The 16,494-nt window shown below is 43.1% G+C and overlaps 1 protein-coding gene across 1 annotated transcript in view; it reads right to left on the bottom strand.

Moving 5' to 3' along the window:
• CIB2 (calcium and integrin binding family member 2) overlaps nt 1–16,494 on the bottom strand; it is a 122,660-nt gene that overhangs the window by 26,919 nt on the left and 79,247 nt on the right. Inside the window, exons 4-5 of the mRNA XM_050967113.1 lie at nt 5,150–5,297; nt 2,655–2,850 (exon numbers count right to left, since the gene is read on the bottom strand). Of these exons, the coding sequence (XP_050823070.1) occupies nt 2,655–2,850; nt 5,150–5,297 (344 nt within the window). The remainder of the gene's footprint in view (nt 1–2,654; nt 2,851–5,149; nt 5,298–16,494) is intronic.

Here is a 16,494-nt window from a genome sequence, read left to right as displayed (position 1 = left end):
CTGAAGCAGAATAAGGACAACGAACTAATGTCTCCTATAACAACTGCAGATGCTGTAACTGCTGATAAATCAGTGCGGCCAAAATGGATATACCATTTTGAGCAGTTTCATGTGGCATCAGAATGTGTAACCAAGAAAAGAGCCATGACAGACAGGGTTACGGAGTTGCCAATTCCCCGATTGTGACAGTGCTGAATGTGGTGAAAAAGAATCCAGAAAAAGGAAAAGTCCACAGTAGATTGGACAACAGAGCTGCCAATGGCTGATCGTGGCAGTATTGTAAAAAAGTAAAAAAGAGCCAGAGAAAGCGATGCCCATGACAGTCAGGACTGTGGAGCAGCAGATATTGGCAAGTGGTACTGGTCAGAATGAAGTTTCTGCTCCTCTGCTGCCACATCCTACTGAGGAGCAGTTTAATGAGGATCATAGACCACTATTGGATTAATCAGCAAGTTTAACAGACAAGTGTTTAAATGTAGGAACTTTGATGCCAGCCTTACTACAGAGGAACCTTCATATTCAGAACCCCAGAAAATAGTGAATTTAGGGATTCTCACAGTTAAGCATCTACTCATGATGGAAGATACCACTTGGGCTGCTTCTACCTGACAATTTTTTATAATAAGTACTGAGATGTCTACTATACAGCGCCATTTTGAAATTCATCAAGAGGAAGGGATAGTGATCTCGCATATGGCTGTTGCTGGAGTGGGAATCTGGTTTGCCTGGAAGTCTGGATCTACACTCCACATATTCCACAATGAAACAGTCATCTCCAGGACATTAACATTGTCATAGTCCTCTATACAATATATCATCAGGACAGCAATGTGTTTCTGTGACTGTTTTACTGTGCCATGGATCATGTTATTTGAAACAAATCTGGGCATTTCAGTAGCACTACCAGTTCCTTGTTAGCAGAGAATTCCAAGAAGAACTGGAAGGGACTGGTATCCCTTTATGAACATAATGGCTAAGTTAAATTCCTTATAATGGCTACAACTATAAACAACAAAAACAAATCTAGAAACAGTCTGCCCTCTCATTCAGGATCTAAAGATGATGACCAAAAACTGTCCTGCACAGTGAAAGACCAAGTTCCCCTAAGTAATACTCATGGCAATGCAATTGGGCTAGGAGTTTCCATAGAGGTCCATTACTCAAAGAAAGAATGTGTCTACATCATTTGGGTCTCTAACATTGTCTCATGGAACAAATTTCCTAGAACACAGGTGTCACAAGGTGAGCTGTCCCTTTAAGGGGATTGGGGATTCAGCCTCATCTGTGGCAGGTGTAGCTTGCCTCCTCAGCTGGAGGGAATGAGAGAGCATAAGGGTGATGTAACTAGGAATCAGGTCTGCTGGGAGATAGGACAGTGGTCATTCAGGGAGAACAGAGCTGGAAATGAGTGTACCATTAAAGAGCAAGCAGCGAGACAGGGAGGAGGCCAGTCTAAATATACAAGAAGAGGTCTGAGAAAGGAAAGAGAGGGCTACAGGGCTCAGCTGCTTAAAATTTGGCATGGGTTCCCCTCATGCAGCTGCCTTGTGAGGTGGTACAGCCATCCCTGACAACAATGGCAACTCCTGCACACACACACCCCGCCCAAGCTAGAGCCTGCAACCAACTCCCAAACTCCCTCCCAGAGCCCACACCCCTCACCCCCCTCCTGCCCCAAACTCCCTCCCAGAGCCTGCACCCTGTACTCCCTTCCGCACCCCAACCTTCTGCCTCAGTCTGGTGAAAGTGAGTGAGGGTGGGGGAGAGTGAGTGACAGAGAGAGGGGGGATGGAGAGAGCAGGGGTGGGGCCTCAGAAAAGGGACAGGACAGGGGAGGGGCAAGAGTCTTTGGGTTTGCGCGATTAGACAGTTGGCAACCCTACCGAGCAGCATATGGAAGCCCTGGTTGTGATGGAAGAGCTCGCTGGGCACCAGCAGTGTAGGAGCAGCACCACCCAAATGTCAGGAGGACTGCATCTGCGCAGACATGGCTTGTGCGTGCATGGGGGCCCATTGACTGTTCTGGGGCCTGGAACTGCTGTCAGTGGACCTGCCTGAGGACAGTATCATTTGAGCTTTTAAAAGATCAAAACATCTAAGAAAATATCTAAGAAAATCAAATGCAAAGATAATCAAAACTCATTGAGTTCTTGGTCTTCAAATAGTCAGTAAAGTAAGGGATTTCTGGGTGGAGGTCATTCCCTAGTTTGCAGCTGAAGGACTTGGGTTCAGATCCTCCAAAGGTATTTGTGCATCTAACTCTCATTGAAATTAATAGGAGTTAGGTTTCTAAATACCACTGAGGATCTGACCCCAGGGGTGTCTTTCCGCTTACACTATACTTTAGGAGATTTTCCAGAATAATAATAAATAATAATAATAATGAATAATAATATAAAAAGGCAAGTATAGGCAAGGCATTGATCCTGGAGAAAGTGCAGAGACCTTGGCTGAACACCAGGGCAGACGTGTAAATAAAAAACCCTAAGCATTACTGCTTTTCTGTCCTCAAAAGAGGATAAACTGTAACTCAGCCTTAGAGCCTGTCAAATGTTACTCCAGCATGTCAACATTTGGCAAGGCCGTCGTCTTTCCAACTGGAACAAAATATGTAAAGAAAGAACATTTGATAGTTTTTAAGGCAATTCTTATACCTGAGAAAGTCTGGTGCTTTGGAAATCATATTTTCAAAGTCTGCAAATGCTAGTTTCCCATCACCATCCATATCAGCTTCTTCTATCACCTTCTCACAAACTAGAGTGATTTCTTCTGCTGTTAGCTCTTCCCGTGTCAGCTTGTTGAGGGTTTTTTCAAGGTCAGATTTACAAATGAAGTTATCTGTGTTAAAATCTAAACAAGAAAAGGAAGAAAGAAAAGAAGATTGTTAATACCTCTCTCCAGATTAATTTACTCTAACAAAATGTGTACAAAAGAAAACAGTTTAAACAAGTGTTTACGTATGTCTTCAACCCCAGCAAACTTGGGGCCAATTTCTCTCACAACAGGTAACTCTCATTTATTTCAACAGGACTTGATTCTGTACGGTACAAGCAAGCACTAGGCCAGCATTCAGAAGATGCTGTACTTGACCAAATATGGAGCATTTCCATCTAATTCAAATCCAAAGCTCTTGGTCAACATCTGGATTCTCCCAAAGACACCTGACCCAGTTTCTGTGGCAAGTGACAGCGTGTATATATATCTGTTTAGTAGAGCTTATATTCTTTGTGGGTCAACCATTATCAGGCAGCGTACTCACATCCATACTTGTAGACTGATCCTGCAATATGTGAACTTCCAGAGGAGATCATGGCATGGAGTAACTCACAGAATCAAGGCCTTATCAAGAACACAGCAGTCTGCTTCCCCATCCATATAACAAATACTTGGGAGGATCAATTAAGGTTTAGAAAGTACTTTGAAAACAAAGCACTCTATCTGCAGAGTACTATTTTTAGTGTTACCATTCAGTCTGGGTTTCTGCTAACACTGATGTTTTGAGACACCAACCACAGAAGTGATGGGGGAAATAGTAAATTATTGTACTGCTCCATCTAAAATACAAACAGCTAATAAGTTGCCAATAAATCTCCATGTAGCACTTCCATGGTCACATGAACTCAGAACCTAGTTGTCCACTGAGTAGCAATATTCCAAGCCTGATGGAACTGTTAGATTTGCAGCCTTGTATGCCTCAAGATTTAGTAGGTTATCTGGCAAGAAAATGTACACGTAGCAGGTTTAGTTCCTGCTTGCTTTTCTATGATGGGCTATAGCCAAGTGGTTGCCTCTCTCTGCTCTCACTAAGGAAACCCTACGCAGGCATAGGGGATGAGTTATATGGGCCCATGGTGCCCTTGCTTCATCAATATTTAGGAACGTGGGCCCAGCTTCACCGATGTTTGGGCTTACCGTGCTTTGAGGGGTCCTGCGCTTCAGTGGGACGCAGGGTCCAGGGCAGCCTGAGGGATAAGCGGGGGGCCTATCGCCAACAGCAGTGAGTGACCCGGCCCCAGCCCACCCTGCTCTGCTCCGCCCTGCCCTGCTGGCTCCCGGCATCACTCGGAGGAGGGGGCGGAAGCTGGAAAAAGGCAGGGAGACCTTCTTAGTACGTGAGATTCCAGGAGGGGAGACCTTGCTTTAAACTTGGAAAGGTGTGATCTATTTCAAAGAGAGGGCAAGCTGAGGCGGTAATTTTGTACTGACAGTGGGGAGTGGAGATATGCTGTCTTGTCCACTCATGCATCTACCTTTTTTCACTTGTGCTCAATGCTTTTTGGCTGGACCCCAGGATATAGCCACTAATCTCTAGCTAATAAAGAACTTTCAACCTTCTGATTATTATAGAAATTAGCAGTTTGTTGCCTGAGCTTTGTTATTACTGCTTTGCAAACTTCCTGGAAAGCACATGAAGCGGATTTCTCCCAGGAAATTGTTGTGCAAAGATGCAACAACAAGAATATTTTCTACAAAAATGTTGCCTAAGTGCTAATATAAAAAGATTTGAGTCATGTTTTCAGAACCATTAGTGCTTCATTTAGCATTCTTCCATGTGTCTAAAATTAGAAACACAAAATGAGAATTGCCTATGAACATCATAATGATCAGCTGTGGACTTGTACAGATAATCATCAGATGTGCAAAGATAATCTAAACAGGCCAGAAGAAAAAAGCAAGAGAAAAATTCAGATACTATCTTTGTGTAAACATCATGCTCTCCGATGGTCTTCCGGTTTCTAGAATTTAATTGATATTGGAAGTCTGAAACAATCTTATTTACCATCTTTGCTGTTATCACAATGACATACCACAAGATCTTTAGACATTTCAGTGGACTAAATAATACAGTATATCTAGCAGGGAAGATCCCTGAATTACACTAAAGTCATCTCTAATACCAAAACATCTCTTCTAGGGTTTGATCCTACATGTGCTTAACTTCAAGAATACAAGTAGTTCTGGGGATTTTAAAGTTAAGTGCATGTTTGTTGATTGGCTCAGCAAATGATGACAATGATGCTCAGTACCTTGCAAAATTAAGCCATTTTGCTTTTTGGCTAAGCACACAACTGATAGTGAACATCTCTCCTAGGTAGACAGTTAATCTGAATTAATGGAGCCATTTATCTACAGTATCCCCAGACATTACCATAGATCTTAAAGGCATAGATTGCTTTGAGCTCTCTAGGAGCCATTTCACTGAGCACAGAGAACATGTCCACAAAGTCATTGAAGCTGAGGTTCCCGTCTCCATCCTCTGAGAAGGCCTCCACAATCCTCTCCTTGAAGGGGTTTTCCTGCATAAAACACATAGGTTTATTTTTAGAACCTGGGACTTCACGAAAGCCACAAGCACAGCAGTCACATAGTGCAGCCTCCAGACTCCCCCCTGCAAACTGCAGCCTGGGAGGTAAAATAGGCTGGTGTGAAGAATAGGATGGGGGCAGGTCAGGTAAACAGCCACACAGATACACTGATCTGGATGCCAAATCCTGCTTACCTTACTCATGAAAGTTGTCCCATTGAAATCAATGGAGCTACTTGTGTGAATCAGGCAAGGATAATTTGGCCCTGGATGAGTTAACTAAAATAATAGGGAATTGTAAAGATTGCATGCAAATTGTTTAGTTTTAAAAAATCTAGATCAGTAAAAGTTGTGTTATCCAGCACATTATCAACCAGAAAACTCTATTAACCAGCATTTCTAATATCTCCCAATACAAATCTTCAGTCTAGTAACTGGGACTAGTATACTGTCCAGGAGGTTATGCAATTGCACATTCTGCACTCTACTTTTATGCAAAAGAGGCAGAAGACAAGTAAGCAAGCTATCATCAGGGATTTATTAAAAAAGCCGCTTCCAGGATGTGTCATAGGCATAGGTGCTAAACTGCAGCACCCCCATGGCTTGAAGTGGTTTCCATTTTATACAGGGCTTAACATTTGATTCAATGGCTCTCAGCACTACCACTATAAAAATTGTTCCAGCACTCTTGGTCATATGGTCTTTACAGATTCAGCCCAGTCTCCTACACCTGCCACATCTACTATGATAATTGATATTGATAATGACAACCCTGAGGCACAGGAAGATCCTGAAGTGTCTTCTGAATCATCAAAGAAAGATTAAATTACATTCAGTATAGTTTTAATGTTAAGTGCATTTTTAGTGATCTCGGTGTATGCCATGCGCTGCCCATAGTAATATGTACTGTCATAAGATAACCCTACTGTATAGAAAACTTTACCTGTATACATCTAAGTGCTTCAAGAAGCCAGCCACTCTGAAGTGCAGTATTACTACTGGATTGGTGAGTACCTGTATACTATTTTATACTTTATTTATTTTATTGTATTCTAATTCTTTGAAAATTGGTATTCCATTGTTAAGTATAACGCTTAGTAAACTGGAATTTTTAACAAGCTGGCACCTCCCTCCCCCATCTCCCCAACACACTGGATTATAAAGCTTTTACTGTATAACAAAAACCTGACACTGTAGCAGATACTAAAACACTTCTATAATATCACTCCCAGGCCTACCACCACATATCAGCTGGTCATTGTTGACTTAAGAGTCTATGTCACTCACAGAAGTATGGCTTTTTGTAAGGGGTAATTTAAAAACTGACTGACTTTGAAATAGTGCTGCTCAGTGCGTGGGCCACAGTCAAATGAATGACCTTATCTTAAGGTAATTCTGTGCTACACTACCACTTATGTCTTAGGTCTACACTACCACTTATGTCAGCAAAACTTACGCCACTCATAGGTGTGAAAAAAAACAACAAAACCCAGCCCCCTGAGTGACATAGTTTTGCTGGCATAAGTGGTAATGTGCACAGCGCTATGTCAGTGGGAGAGCATCTCTCGCCAGCGTAGCTACTGCCGCTCATTGTGGTGGTTTTATTAAATTGACAGGAGAGCTCTCTCCCATTGGCATAGAGTGGCTACATGAGCGATCTTACAATGGCACAGCTGCATCAGTACAGCTGTGCAGCTGTAAGCTTGCTAATGTAGGTATGGCCTTGGTATCTCTGATCAAAGAACTTCGAAGTTTGCCAACTCAGGCATTTTAGTGTATATATATTGCTGAGTATATATTTTCAAACAAACCACATGAATATATTTACATATCTTTGTAAGTGGAAAATGAAAGTGACCAAGATGGGCTGTATCATTTAAAAAATATATTGTATTGCCTCTAAGTTCTGGGCAGCAAATGAATTGAACAGAAAGTCTACAAGGAAAAATATGAATCCATGCCACCCTTTTTATTCAAAAAAGAAACAGAATCATAGAAGTGTAGGACTGGAAGGAAATTCAAAAAGTCATTGAGTCCAGCCCTGGCACTGAGGCAGGACCAAGTAACCCTAGACCATCCATGACAGGTGTTTGTACAACCTGTTCTTAAAAACCTCCAATGATGGGGATTCCTCAACTTCCCTACAAAGCTGTTTCCAGAGTTTAACTACCCTTATACTTTGAAAGTTTTTTCTAATATTTAGTGTAAATCTCCCTTGCTGCAGATTAAGACTATTACTTCTTGTCTTACCTTTAGTCAACATGGAGAACAATTGATCACAGTTCTCCTTTAATATATGTGAAAAATGTTATCAGTAGGGCCTACCAAACTCATGGCCATGAAAAACGCATCACCAGCCACGAAGTCTGGTCTCCCCCTGTGAAATCTGGTCTTTTATGTGCTTTTACCCTATATTATACAGAGTTCAAGGGAGAGACCAGCATTTCTCAAATTGGGAGTCCTGGCCCAAAACAGAGTTGCAGGAGGGTTGCAAGGTTATTTGGGGTGTGTGTGTGCAATATTGCCACTCTTACTTCTGCACTGCCTTCAGAGCTGGGTGGCTGGAGAGTGGTGGCTGATGGCTGAAGAGCAGTGGCTGGTTGCCAGGCACTCAGCTCCGAAGGCGACGCCCCACCAGCAGCAGCGCAGAAGTAAGGGTGGCAATACCATACCATGCCATCCTTACTTCTGCGTAGCTGCTGGCAGCAGCGCTGCCTTCAGAGCTGAGCAGCTGGAAAGCAGCAGCTGCTGGCTGGGAGCCCTGCTCTGAAGGAAGGGTAGCAGTACCGCAACCCCTCTACAATAATCTTGTAACCCTCCCACAACTCCTTTTTGGGTCAGGACCCCTACAATTACAACACTGTGAAATTTCAGATTTAAACAGCTGAAATCATGACATTTACAATTTTTAAAATACTATGACCGTGAAATTGACCAAAATTGACAGTGAATTTGGTAGGACCCTCGTTATCACATCCCCCTCTCAATCTTCTTTTCTCAAGACTAAACACATTTGTTTTTTTAACTTTTCCTCATAGCTCAGGTTTTCTAAACCTTATCATTTTTCGTTGCTTTTCTCTGGACTCTAATTTGTCCACATCTTTTCTAAAGCATTATGCCCAGAATTGGACACAATACTCAAACTGAGTGCCAAATGCCAGGTGGAGTTGGACAATTACCTCCCATGTCTTACATACAAACACTCCTGTTAATACACCCCAGAATGATATTAGTCTGTTTTGCAACTGCATCATATTGAACTAACACTATAAGTTTTACTGAAAATAAACAGTACATTTTGGAAATCAAATATCTTATAAAAAGGGACACTCTGGATTGGTAAACTTGAATTAAGGCCCACTTCTTTGTTATGAACTTCCACAGATTTTTGTAGAATCCATGTGGTACAAAAAGGACTGTGGTATTGTACAGTCATGGGCCAAATATACTATTGGTATCACCAGCGGTGGCGGCTCCAGGCACCAGCGCTCCAAGTGCGTGCCTGGGGTGGCAAGCCTTGGAGGGGCAGCCTGCCGGTCCCTGCAAGGGCGGCAGTCAGGTAGCCTTAGGCGGCTTGCCTGCAGGAGGTCCGCCGGTCCTGCGGATTTGGCGGCAATTCGTTGGCGGGTACGCCAAAGCCGCGGGACTGGTGGACCTCCCGCAGGCAAGTCGCCAAAGGCCACCTGCCTGCCGTGCTTGAGGCGGCAAAAAAGCTAGAGCCATCCCTGCATACCACACTTCCATAGTACCCTATTTCTTTAGGAGCAATTAATTATCTGATGTATCTGGTTTTCATACCCTTTCTTCCTAAGTCAAACAGAAAATACAATGCTAGCAGCAGCCCTACCTTCCTAAATCACTCTACAACTCCCAGCTCAGTGCTTCTATACAATGAAGCGAAACCAAATATGGAGAAAGACAGAATGACATGAGTCATGACAAATGGCAAATAAAAATTAGTAACACATTAGGGAAGAAATCTTATTGTCATTTTTAAAAACTCAGTGACATTATTTTAATGGTAACAATCGTTCTGTTGATGTTGCTCTCCTGCCAATACCGAATCACTACGCATTCCTACAGCAATGAGTTTAAGCAATCCCAGCAGCCTTCAAAGGAAAACACTGCAGGCACACAACTGGCATTCTGAGGTAAATGATGGTTTCCACTTTATATGAAGTTGACTGCACCTGAAGAAGTGGGTTTTTTACCCACGAAAGTTTATGCCCAAATAATCTGTTAGGCCTGGTCTACATTACGAGCTTAGGTCGATTTTATAAGCAATGCCTCTACACATCCAACCCCATTCTGTCAACCTAAAGGGCTCTTAAAATCAACTGCTGTATTCCTCTCCGGAGAGGGGAGTAGTGCTAAAATCGACCTTGCTAGGTTGAATTTGGGGTAGTGCAGATGCAATTCAACGGTATTGGCCTCTGGGAGCTATCCCAGAGTGCTCCAATGTGATCGCTCTGTACAGCGCTTTCAACTTCAATGCACTAACCAGGTACACAGGAAAAGCCCTGGGAATTTTGAATTTCATTTCCTGTTTGGTCAGCATGGTGAGCTTAGCAGTACAGGTGACCATGCAGTCCTAGAATCGCAAACAAGCTCCAGCATGGATCGAACGGGAGACACTGGATCTGACTGTTGTATGGGGAAAAGAATCTGTGCTGGCCAAACTCTGATCAAAAAGAAGAAATGCTGATATATACAACAAAAATAGCACAGCATGGTGGAGAGAGGCTACAACAGGGACACACAGCAGTGCTGCGTGAAAGTTAAGCCTACCAAAAGACAAAGGAGACAAACAGTCGCTTCGGGTCAGAGCCTCATACATGCCACTTCTTTGATCAGCTGCATGGCATTCTAGGGGAGGACCCTACCATTACCCCACCACTGTCTGTGGACATCTGCAAGGCAAGAGTCTCATGCAACAGGGAGGAGGACTTTGTGGATGAGGAAGAGGAGGAGGAGGAGGAGGAGGAGGAGAATGCGCAGCAGGCAAGCGGAGAATCTATTCTCCCTAGCAACCAGGACCTTTTCATCATCCTGAAGCCAATACCCTCCCAAGGCGGGTTCCTGGACCCTGAAGCCGGAGAAGGCACCTCTGGTGAGTGCACATTTGTAACTACACTACAGGGTTTAAAAGCAATTGTGTTTAATGTTTGATTTTCCCTGAAGAATTGGGATGCATTTGTGGCCAGTACAGCTACTGGAAAAGTCTGTTAACATGTCTGGGGATGGAGTGGGAATCCTCCAGGGACATCTCCATGAAGCTCTCCTGGTGGTACTCTGAAAGCCTTTGCAGAAGGTTTCTGTGGAGGGCTGCCTTATTTTGTCCTCCATGGTAGGACACTTTACCATGCTAAGCCAGTAGAAAGTAGCCTGGAATCATTGCAGCACAAAGCATGGCAGTGAATGGTCCTGGGTTTTGCTCACATTCAAGCAACATTCAGTCTATATCTTTCTGTGTTAGCCTCAGGAGAGTGATATAATTCATGGTCACCTGGTTCAAATAGGGGAATTTTTGTAAGGGAACAGTAAAAGGACCCCGTTCATGCTGGGCATGTATCAACCTGCACTTGGCTAAAAGGGATCATCTCAGAGAATAGCCACATGGTGGGGTGGGAGGAGGGGTGTGCTGCACATCCACCCAAAAACAGCAGCTCCTCCTTTTATACAGCAAACCCAGCCGGCATTGCTTGCTACGGGAAAGGAAGGCTCTGCAGTTTGAAACCATTGCCGCATGGTATGAAGGTGGAAGAAGTCAACCCCACATACCCTTTGGCTTACCATGGCTGCCTGGAAACCAAATTCTGTTGCCCAGCTGTGTGTGATGTGTCACCATACCGGCAGGCACTCAATATAAAAGGCAAAATGTGACCTTGTACCTAAAGCACATGTGCTGTCTGCTGTGAATTGCTTGATTCACTGTGAAAGAGTCTCCCTTTTGTTCTCAGAAATATATCTTCTTAAATTCTATTCTCCCTTTTTATCCCCCTGCAGGTGCAAATGTTTCTACCCTTCCCCTATCATCTCCGTCCCAGAGGTTATCGCAGATTAGAAGGCGAAAAAAGCACACTAGAGATGACATGTTTTCTGAGCTCATGAAGTCCTCCCGCACTGATAGGGCACAGCTGAATGCATGGAGGCATACAGTGACAGAGGCCAGGAAAGCATTCAGTGAGCATGATGCGCAGAGGCAGGAGGCGATGCTGAGGCTAATGGGGGAGCAAACAGACATGCTCAGGCATCTGGTGGAGCTGCAGGAAAGGCAACAAGAGCACAGACCACCACTGCATCCACTGTATAACCACCTGCCCTCCTCCCCAAGTTCCATATCCTCCTCACCCAGATGCCCAAGAACAGGGGACGGGGGAGGCTTAGGGCACCCAGCCACTCCACTCCAGAGAATGGCCCAAGCAACAGAAGGCCATCATTCAACGAGTTTTGATTTGTAGTGTGGCTACAATTAGCAATGTGGCCTTGTCCTTCCCTCCTCCCCCACCCCACCTGGGCTACCTTATCAGTTATCTCACTTTTTTTTAATTAATAAAGAAAGAATGCATGGTTTCAAAACAATAGCGACTTTATTTCCTTTGCCAGTTGTGATTGAAGGGGAGAGAGTGGTTGGCTTACAGGGAATTAAAATCAACAGAGGGGGTGGGTTTGCATCAAGGAGAAACACACACAACTGTCACACTGTAGCCTGGGCAGTCATGAAACTGGTTTTCAAAGCCTTTCTGATGAACAGCATGCCTAGCTGTGCTCCTCTAATAGCCCTAGTGTCTGGCTGCTCAAAATTGGCCACCAGGCGATTTGCCTCAACCTCCCACCTCACCATAAACATCTCCCCCTTACTCTCACAGATATTATGGAGCACACAGCAAGTAGCAATAACAATGGGAATATTGGTTGCACTGAGGTCTAACCTAGTCAGCAAACAGCACCAGCGAGCTTTTAAACATCCAAAGGCACATTCTACCACCATTCTGCATTTGCTCAGCCTATAGTTCAACTGCTCCTTACTGTCCAGGCTGCCTGTGTATGGCTTCATAAGCCATGGGAGCAAGGGATAAGCTGGGTCTCCAAGGAGAACTATTGGCATTTCAACATCTCCAACAGTAATTTTCTGGTCTGGGAAGTAAATCCCTTCTTGCAGCTTCAAACAGCCCAGAGTTCCTAAAGATGTGAACATCATGCACCTTTCCCGGCCATCCCACATTGATGCTGGTGAAACGTCCCTTGTGATTCACCATTGCTTGCAGCACCATTGAGAAGTACCCCTGGAGGTTTATGTACTGGTTAGCAAGGTGGTCCAGTGCCAAGATAGGGATATGCATTCCATCTATTGCCCCACCACAGCAAAGCCATCCAGTATGACCTGCACATTTCCCAGAGTCATTACCCTTGCTAGCAGAAGGTTAGTGATTGTCTTGGCTACTTGGATCACAGCAGCCCCCACAGTAGATTTGGCCACTCCAAACTGATTCCTGACTGACCGGTAGCTGTCTGATGTTGCAAGCTTCCACAGGGCTATCACCACTCACTTCTCAATGGTCAGAGCAGGTCTCATCTTGATAATCCTGTGCTTCAGGGCAGGGGAAAGCAACTCACAAAGTTCCAGGAAAGTGGCCTTATGCATGCAAAAGTTTCACAGCCACTGCGAATCATCCCATACCTGCAACACTATGTGGTCCAGTCAGTCTGTGCTTGTTTGCCGGGCCCAGAATCGGTGTTTCACTGTATCACCCTGCCCCACTGCCACCATGATGTCCCAATTGCAAAGTCCTGTGCTTTCAGGAACATCTGTGTCCATGTCTTCCTCACAATCGTCCTCATGCTGGTGGCTCCTAGCCAGGTTCTTCACATACTATAGGATAATGCGCTAGGTGTTTACTATGCTCACAACAGCAGTGGTGAGCTGAGCAGGCTCCATGCTTGCCATGCTATGGCGTCTGCATGGGTAACCCAGGAAAAAAGGTGCAAAATGATTGTCTGCCACTGCTTTCACGGAGGGAGGGAGGGGTGACTGATGACATGTACCCAAAACCACCCACAACAATGTTTTTGCCCCATCGGGCATTGGGAGCTTAACCCAGAATTCCAATGGGCAGCAGAGACTGTGAGGACTATGGGATAGCTGCCCACAGTGCACTGCTCCACGAGTTGATGCTAGCCGTGGTATTGAGGACACATTCTGCCGACTTAATGCGCTTAGTGGGGACATACACAATCAACTGTATAAAATCCCTTTCTAAAGATTGACTTCTATAAAATCGACCTAATTTCATAGTGTAGACATACCCTTAGTCTTTAAGGTGCCACCAGACTCCTCGTTGTTGTTTTCTTTTGGATACAGACTAACACGGCTACCCCTCAGATACTTCATTACAGCTGGATCTTATGTAAGTATCATTTGTAGTCTGACACATCAGAGGGAGCAGTTGTAAAGAACTGGTGCTGGACAGATACATATATACTTAACATCAGTGAAGATCAAACTTGGGACCTTCAGCAGCACAAGTGAAAGACATGGTCATACTTGCAGAATAAGTTTATTGCATTTGTATAAGACTAGTTACCAATTTAACATGTCGGACATCCAAGCATGGATTAATGGGGCCTGAGTATGTTTCTTAAATAACTCTGTATATTTGCCTTTTAAATTTAAATGAAAAAAATTAAATCTTTCTTATATCTATTTCTTTCCTTTACCTTCCCCGTATTAGGTATACAGGGAGGTAGAGCTTTAGCTTGCACAATGGAAAGTATTAGTTACTTTAACAGATATTTCTCAAATCCTTTACGTAATTCCATTACCTCTGCTCTAAAGAGCACAGATTAAGGTTTCATAATATTTAAAAGGAAAAGCATTTTCACATAAACTGGGATTGTGTTCCTTCCTAGTTTCTTGTGTCCCCTTCAGCATTAATTGTTTAAAAAAGAGCCATTGTAAAATTCAAAACCTGGGTTTAGCTTGCTAAAAAAGCTTTTTATGTCCAGTTACCATATAAATTAAAGGGAGAGAGAGAAGCAGGAAAGAACCGTTAATGCTGAGAATTTTGCAATCTAATAGACTGTTGAACTTTGGTCTGGTGAGTTGAAATCATCAGAACTCCTTTGGATGGGCTTATTACATTTGCCATTAATCTTTAGGCTCATTATTTTAACCCACCCTTTAACCCACCTTTACTATAACCATTACCCTTTCCATTGATTTTTGGACATGCTACAATGTATACTATGAAACGCAGTCCTGGAATACAATGCACCAAGGCAGCACCTGGCCATTACAGTATGTGTAATTATATGTAAGCTTTTCTGCCATTCTAGTTATGAATTGTGACATACAATTTGTTGTTTACACCTCTATCATTTTTCTCCAAAGCCTTTTATAAAAAACATTCATGTTCTGCTTTAATCCGATCCATTTTGTATTTATCTGTGGTTCAATCAGTGAATTCAGAACACTGTGTACTGCGAGCATGAGCTGATTGCACATTGGAAATATGAAGTTAGAAGGCACAGATAAGTAAACTAATATTCAGGGCTGTGAACAGGTCAAGATAACCAAACAGGAGTGGCTTGGTTGTTATTAAGAAATGCCTTAATATCAAAACAAATCTTGAGAGTATTCTCCCTTCCGTGTTTGCACATAAATCCCCACTGACTTTAATGGAGGAGTTTCACTGCATCAGCAAGAGAATAATATGCTATGTGGATTACTGAGGTCATGTCAGGATGTTTTAAACAGAAATGGACTTGGCCTGAACTGGTCAGAATGAGAAGTTCCCCAAATTTTGAGGTATTTTGGTTTGGGCCCATCTCTACTTTTAACTTGAGATGTTCATATCATGGATGGATGCTTTAAACAGCTAAAATGTTCACTAGCAGATGTGACCCATCATCTGCTGATAAAAAAAACAGTTGTATAACCAAGGGCTGGGGAGATGATTATTTAAATATTTTTAAAATGTCTGGGTCCATCCTGTCTGTCTTTCCAGGTATGTATAAGGGAGTTTTATAGTCTACGATGCGCAATATGATGGCAATCAATGTTAACATATGAAAAGCAACGCACATTGGAAAAAAAATTGAAGTAGATGTCGTTGAGGCCAATAACTTAGCAAAATTCAAAAAAGGATTGGCTATTTATATGGATAACAAATATTCAGAGTTAAAACATACACCTTTTCAATTCACAGTGTCAGCTCAGGGACCTGGACATCACTGTAGACAGTTCAATGACGGTGTTAGCTCAATGTGCAGCTGTAGTCAAAGTATCAAAAAGGATGCTAGTATGCATAAGGAATGGGATGGAGAAAGATGGCATTATAAATGTTTTTGTGTTATGTAAATCAATAGCGCAGATTCATCTGGAATGCTTAAGACCCATATGCTAATACCAAGAGGAGTCATACTTGTAGACAAGGGCATTATGACAAAACCCTGGTCTACACTATGAGTTTATGTCGAATTTAGCAGCCTTAGATTAATTTAAGCCTGCATCCGTCCACAAGACAAAGCCATTTTTGTCGACTTAAAGGGCACTTAAAATCGATATCTGTACTTCTCCCTGACGAGGGGATTAGTGCTGAAATAGACATTGCTAGGTTGAATTTGGGGTAGTGTGGACACAATTTAAGATTTTCAGAGGAGCCTCTGGGAATTACATCCCCATCTCTCACTGATATTAGCTGGACTCTTAACATCCTTAGATGTTGATGAGAGTCCCAGCCTCTATGGCCCTAGGTCTCATTGGCCATTTTTTGCTTTTACACGAAATCTCCTATGTTTCAGCTTTGACATTGCTATTCAAAGACTTGTCACTCTGTGACATTCCCAGGTGACTCCTTGACTAGAGAGCACATATTTTAGGAATGGTTTATGTCAGCACTTGGCCTTGAATATAGTATGGAAAAGAAGAAAAGTCTTGACCTCACTTGCATCTACAATAAGTAGTGCAATAATTGATGTAGAAGCAGGAGAAAAGTATCTTTGTAGTCTTTAAAAAGGTCCCTTATCAACTGACATCCCCCAAAATACTAATTTACTCATGTGGATATGGATTCTAATAAAGCACTTGACTAGAAAGGGAAAGATGGAATTGCTAGCGCTTGATGATTAATTCTTAAGTAATTGGACAAATGTCACCTATGGCCATGTATTTCTATTGAGCAAACTGA

Source organism: Gopherus flavomarginatus, chromosome 9 (genome assembly GCF_025201925.1).
Source record: "Gopherus flavomarginatus isolate rGopFla2 chromosome 9, rGopFla2.mat.asm, whole genome shotgun sequence".
Classification (NCBI taxonomy): domain Eukaryota; kingdom Metazoa; phylum Chordata; order Testudines; family Testudinidae; genus Gopherus; species Gopherus flavomarginatus.
Note: the sequence above shows the minus strand (reverse complement) of the source record. Positions and strands in the feature narration are given on the sequence as shown.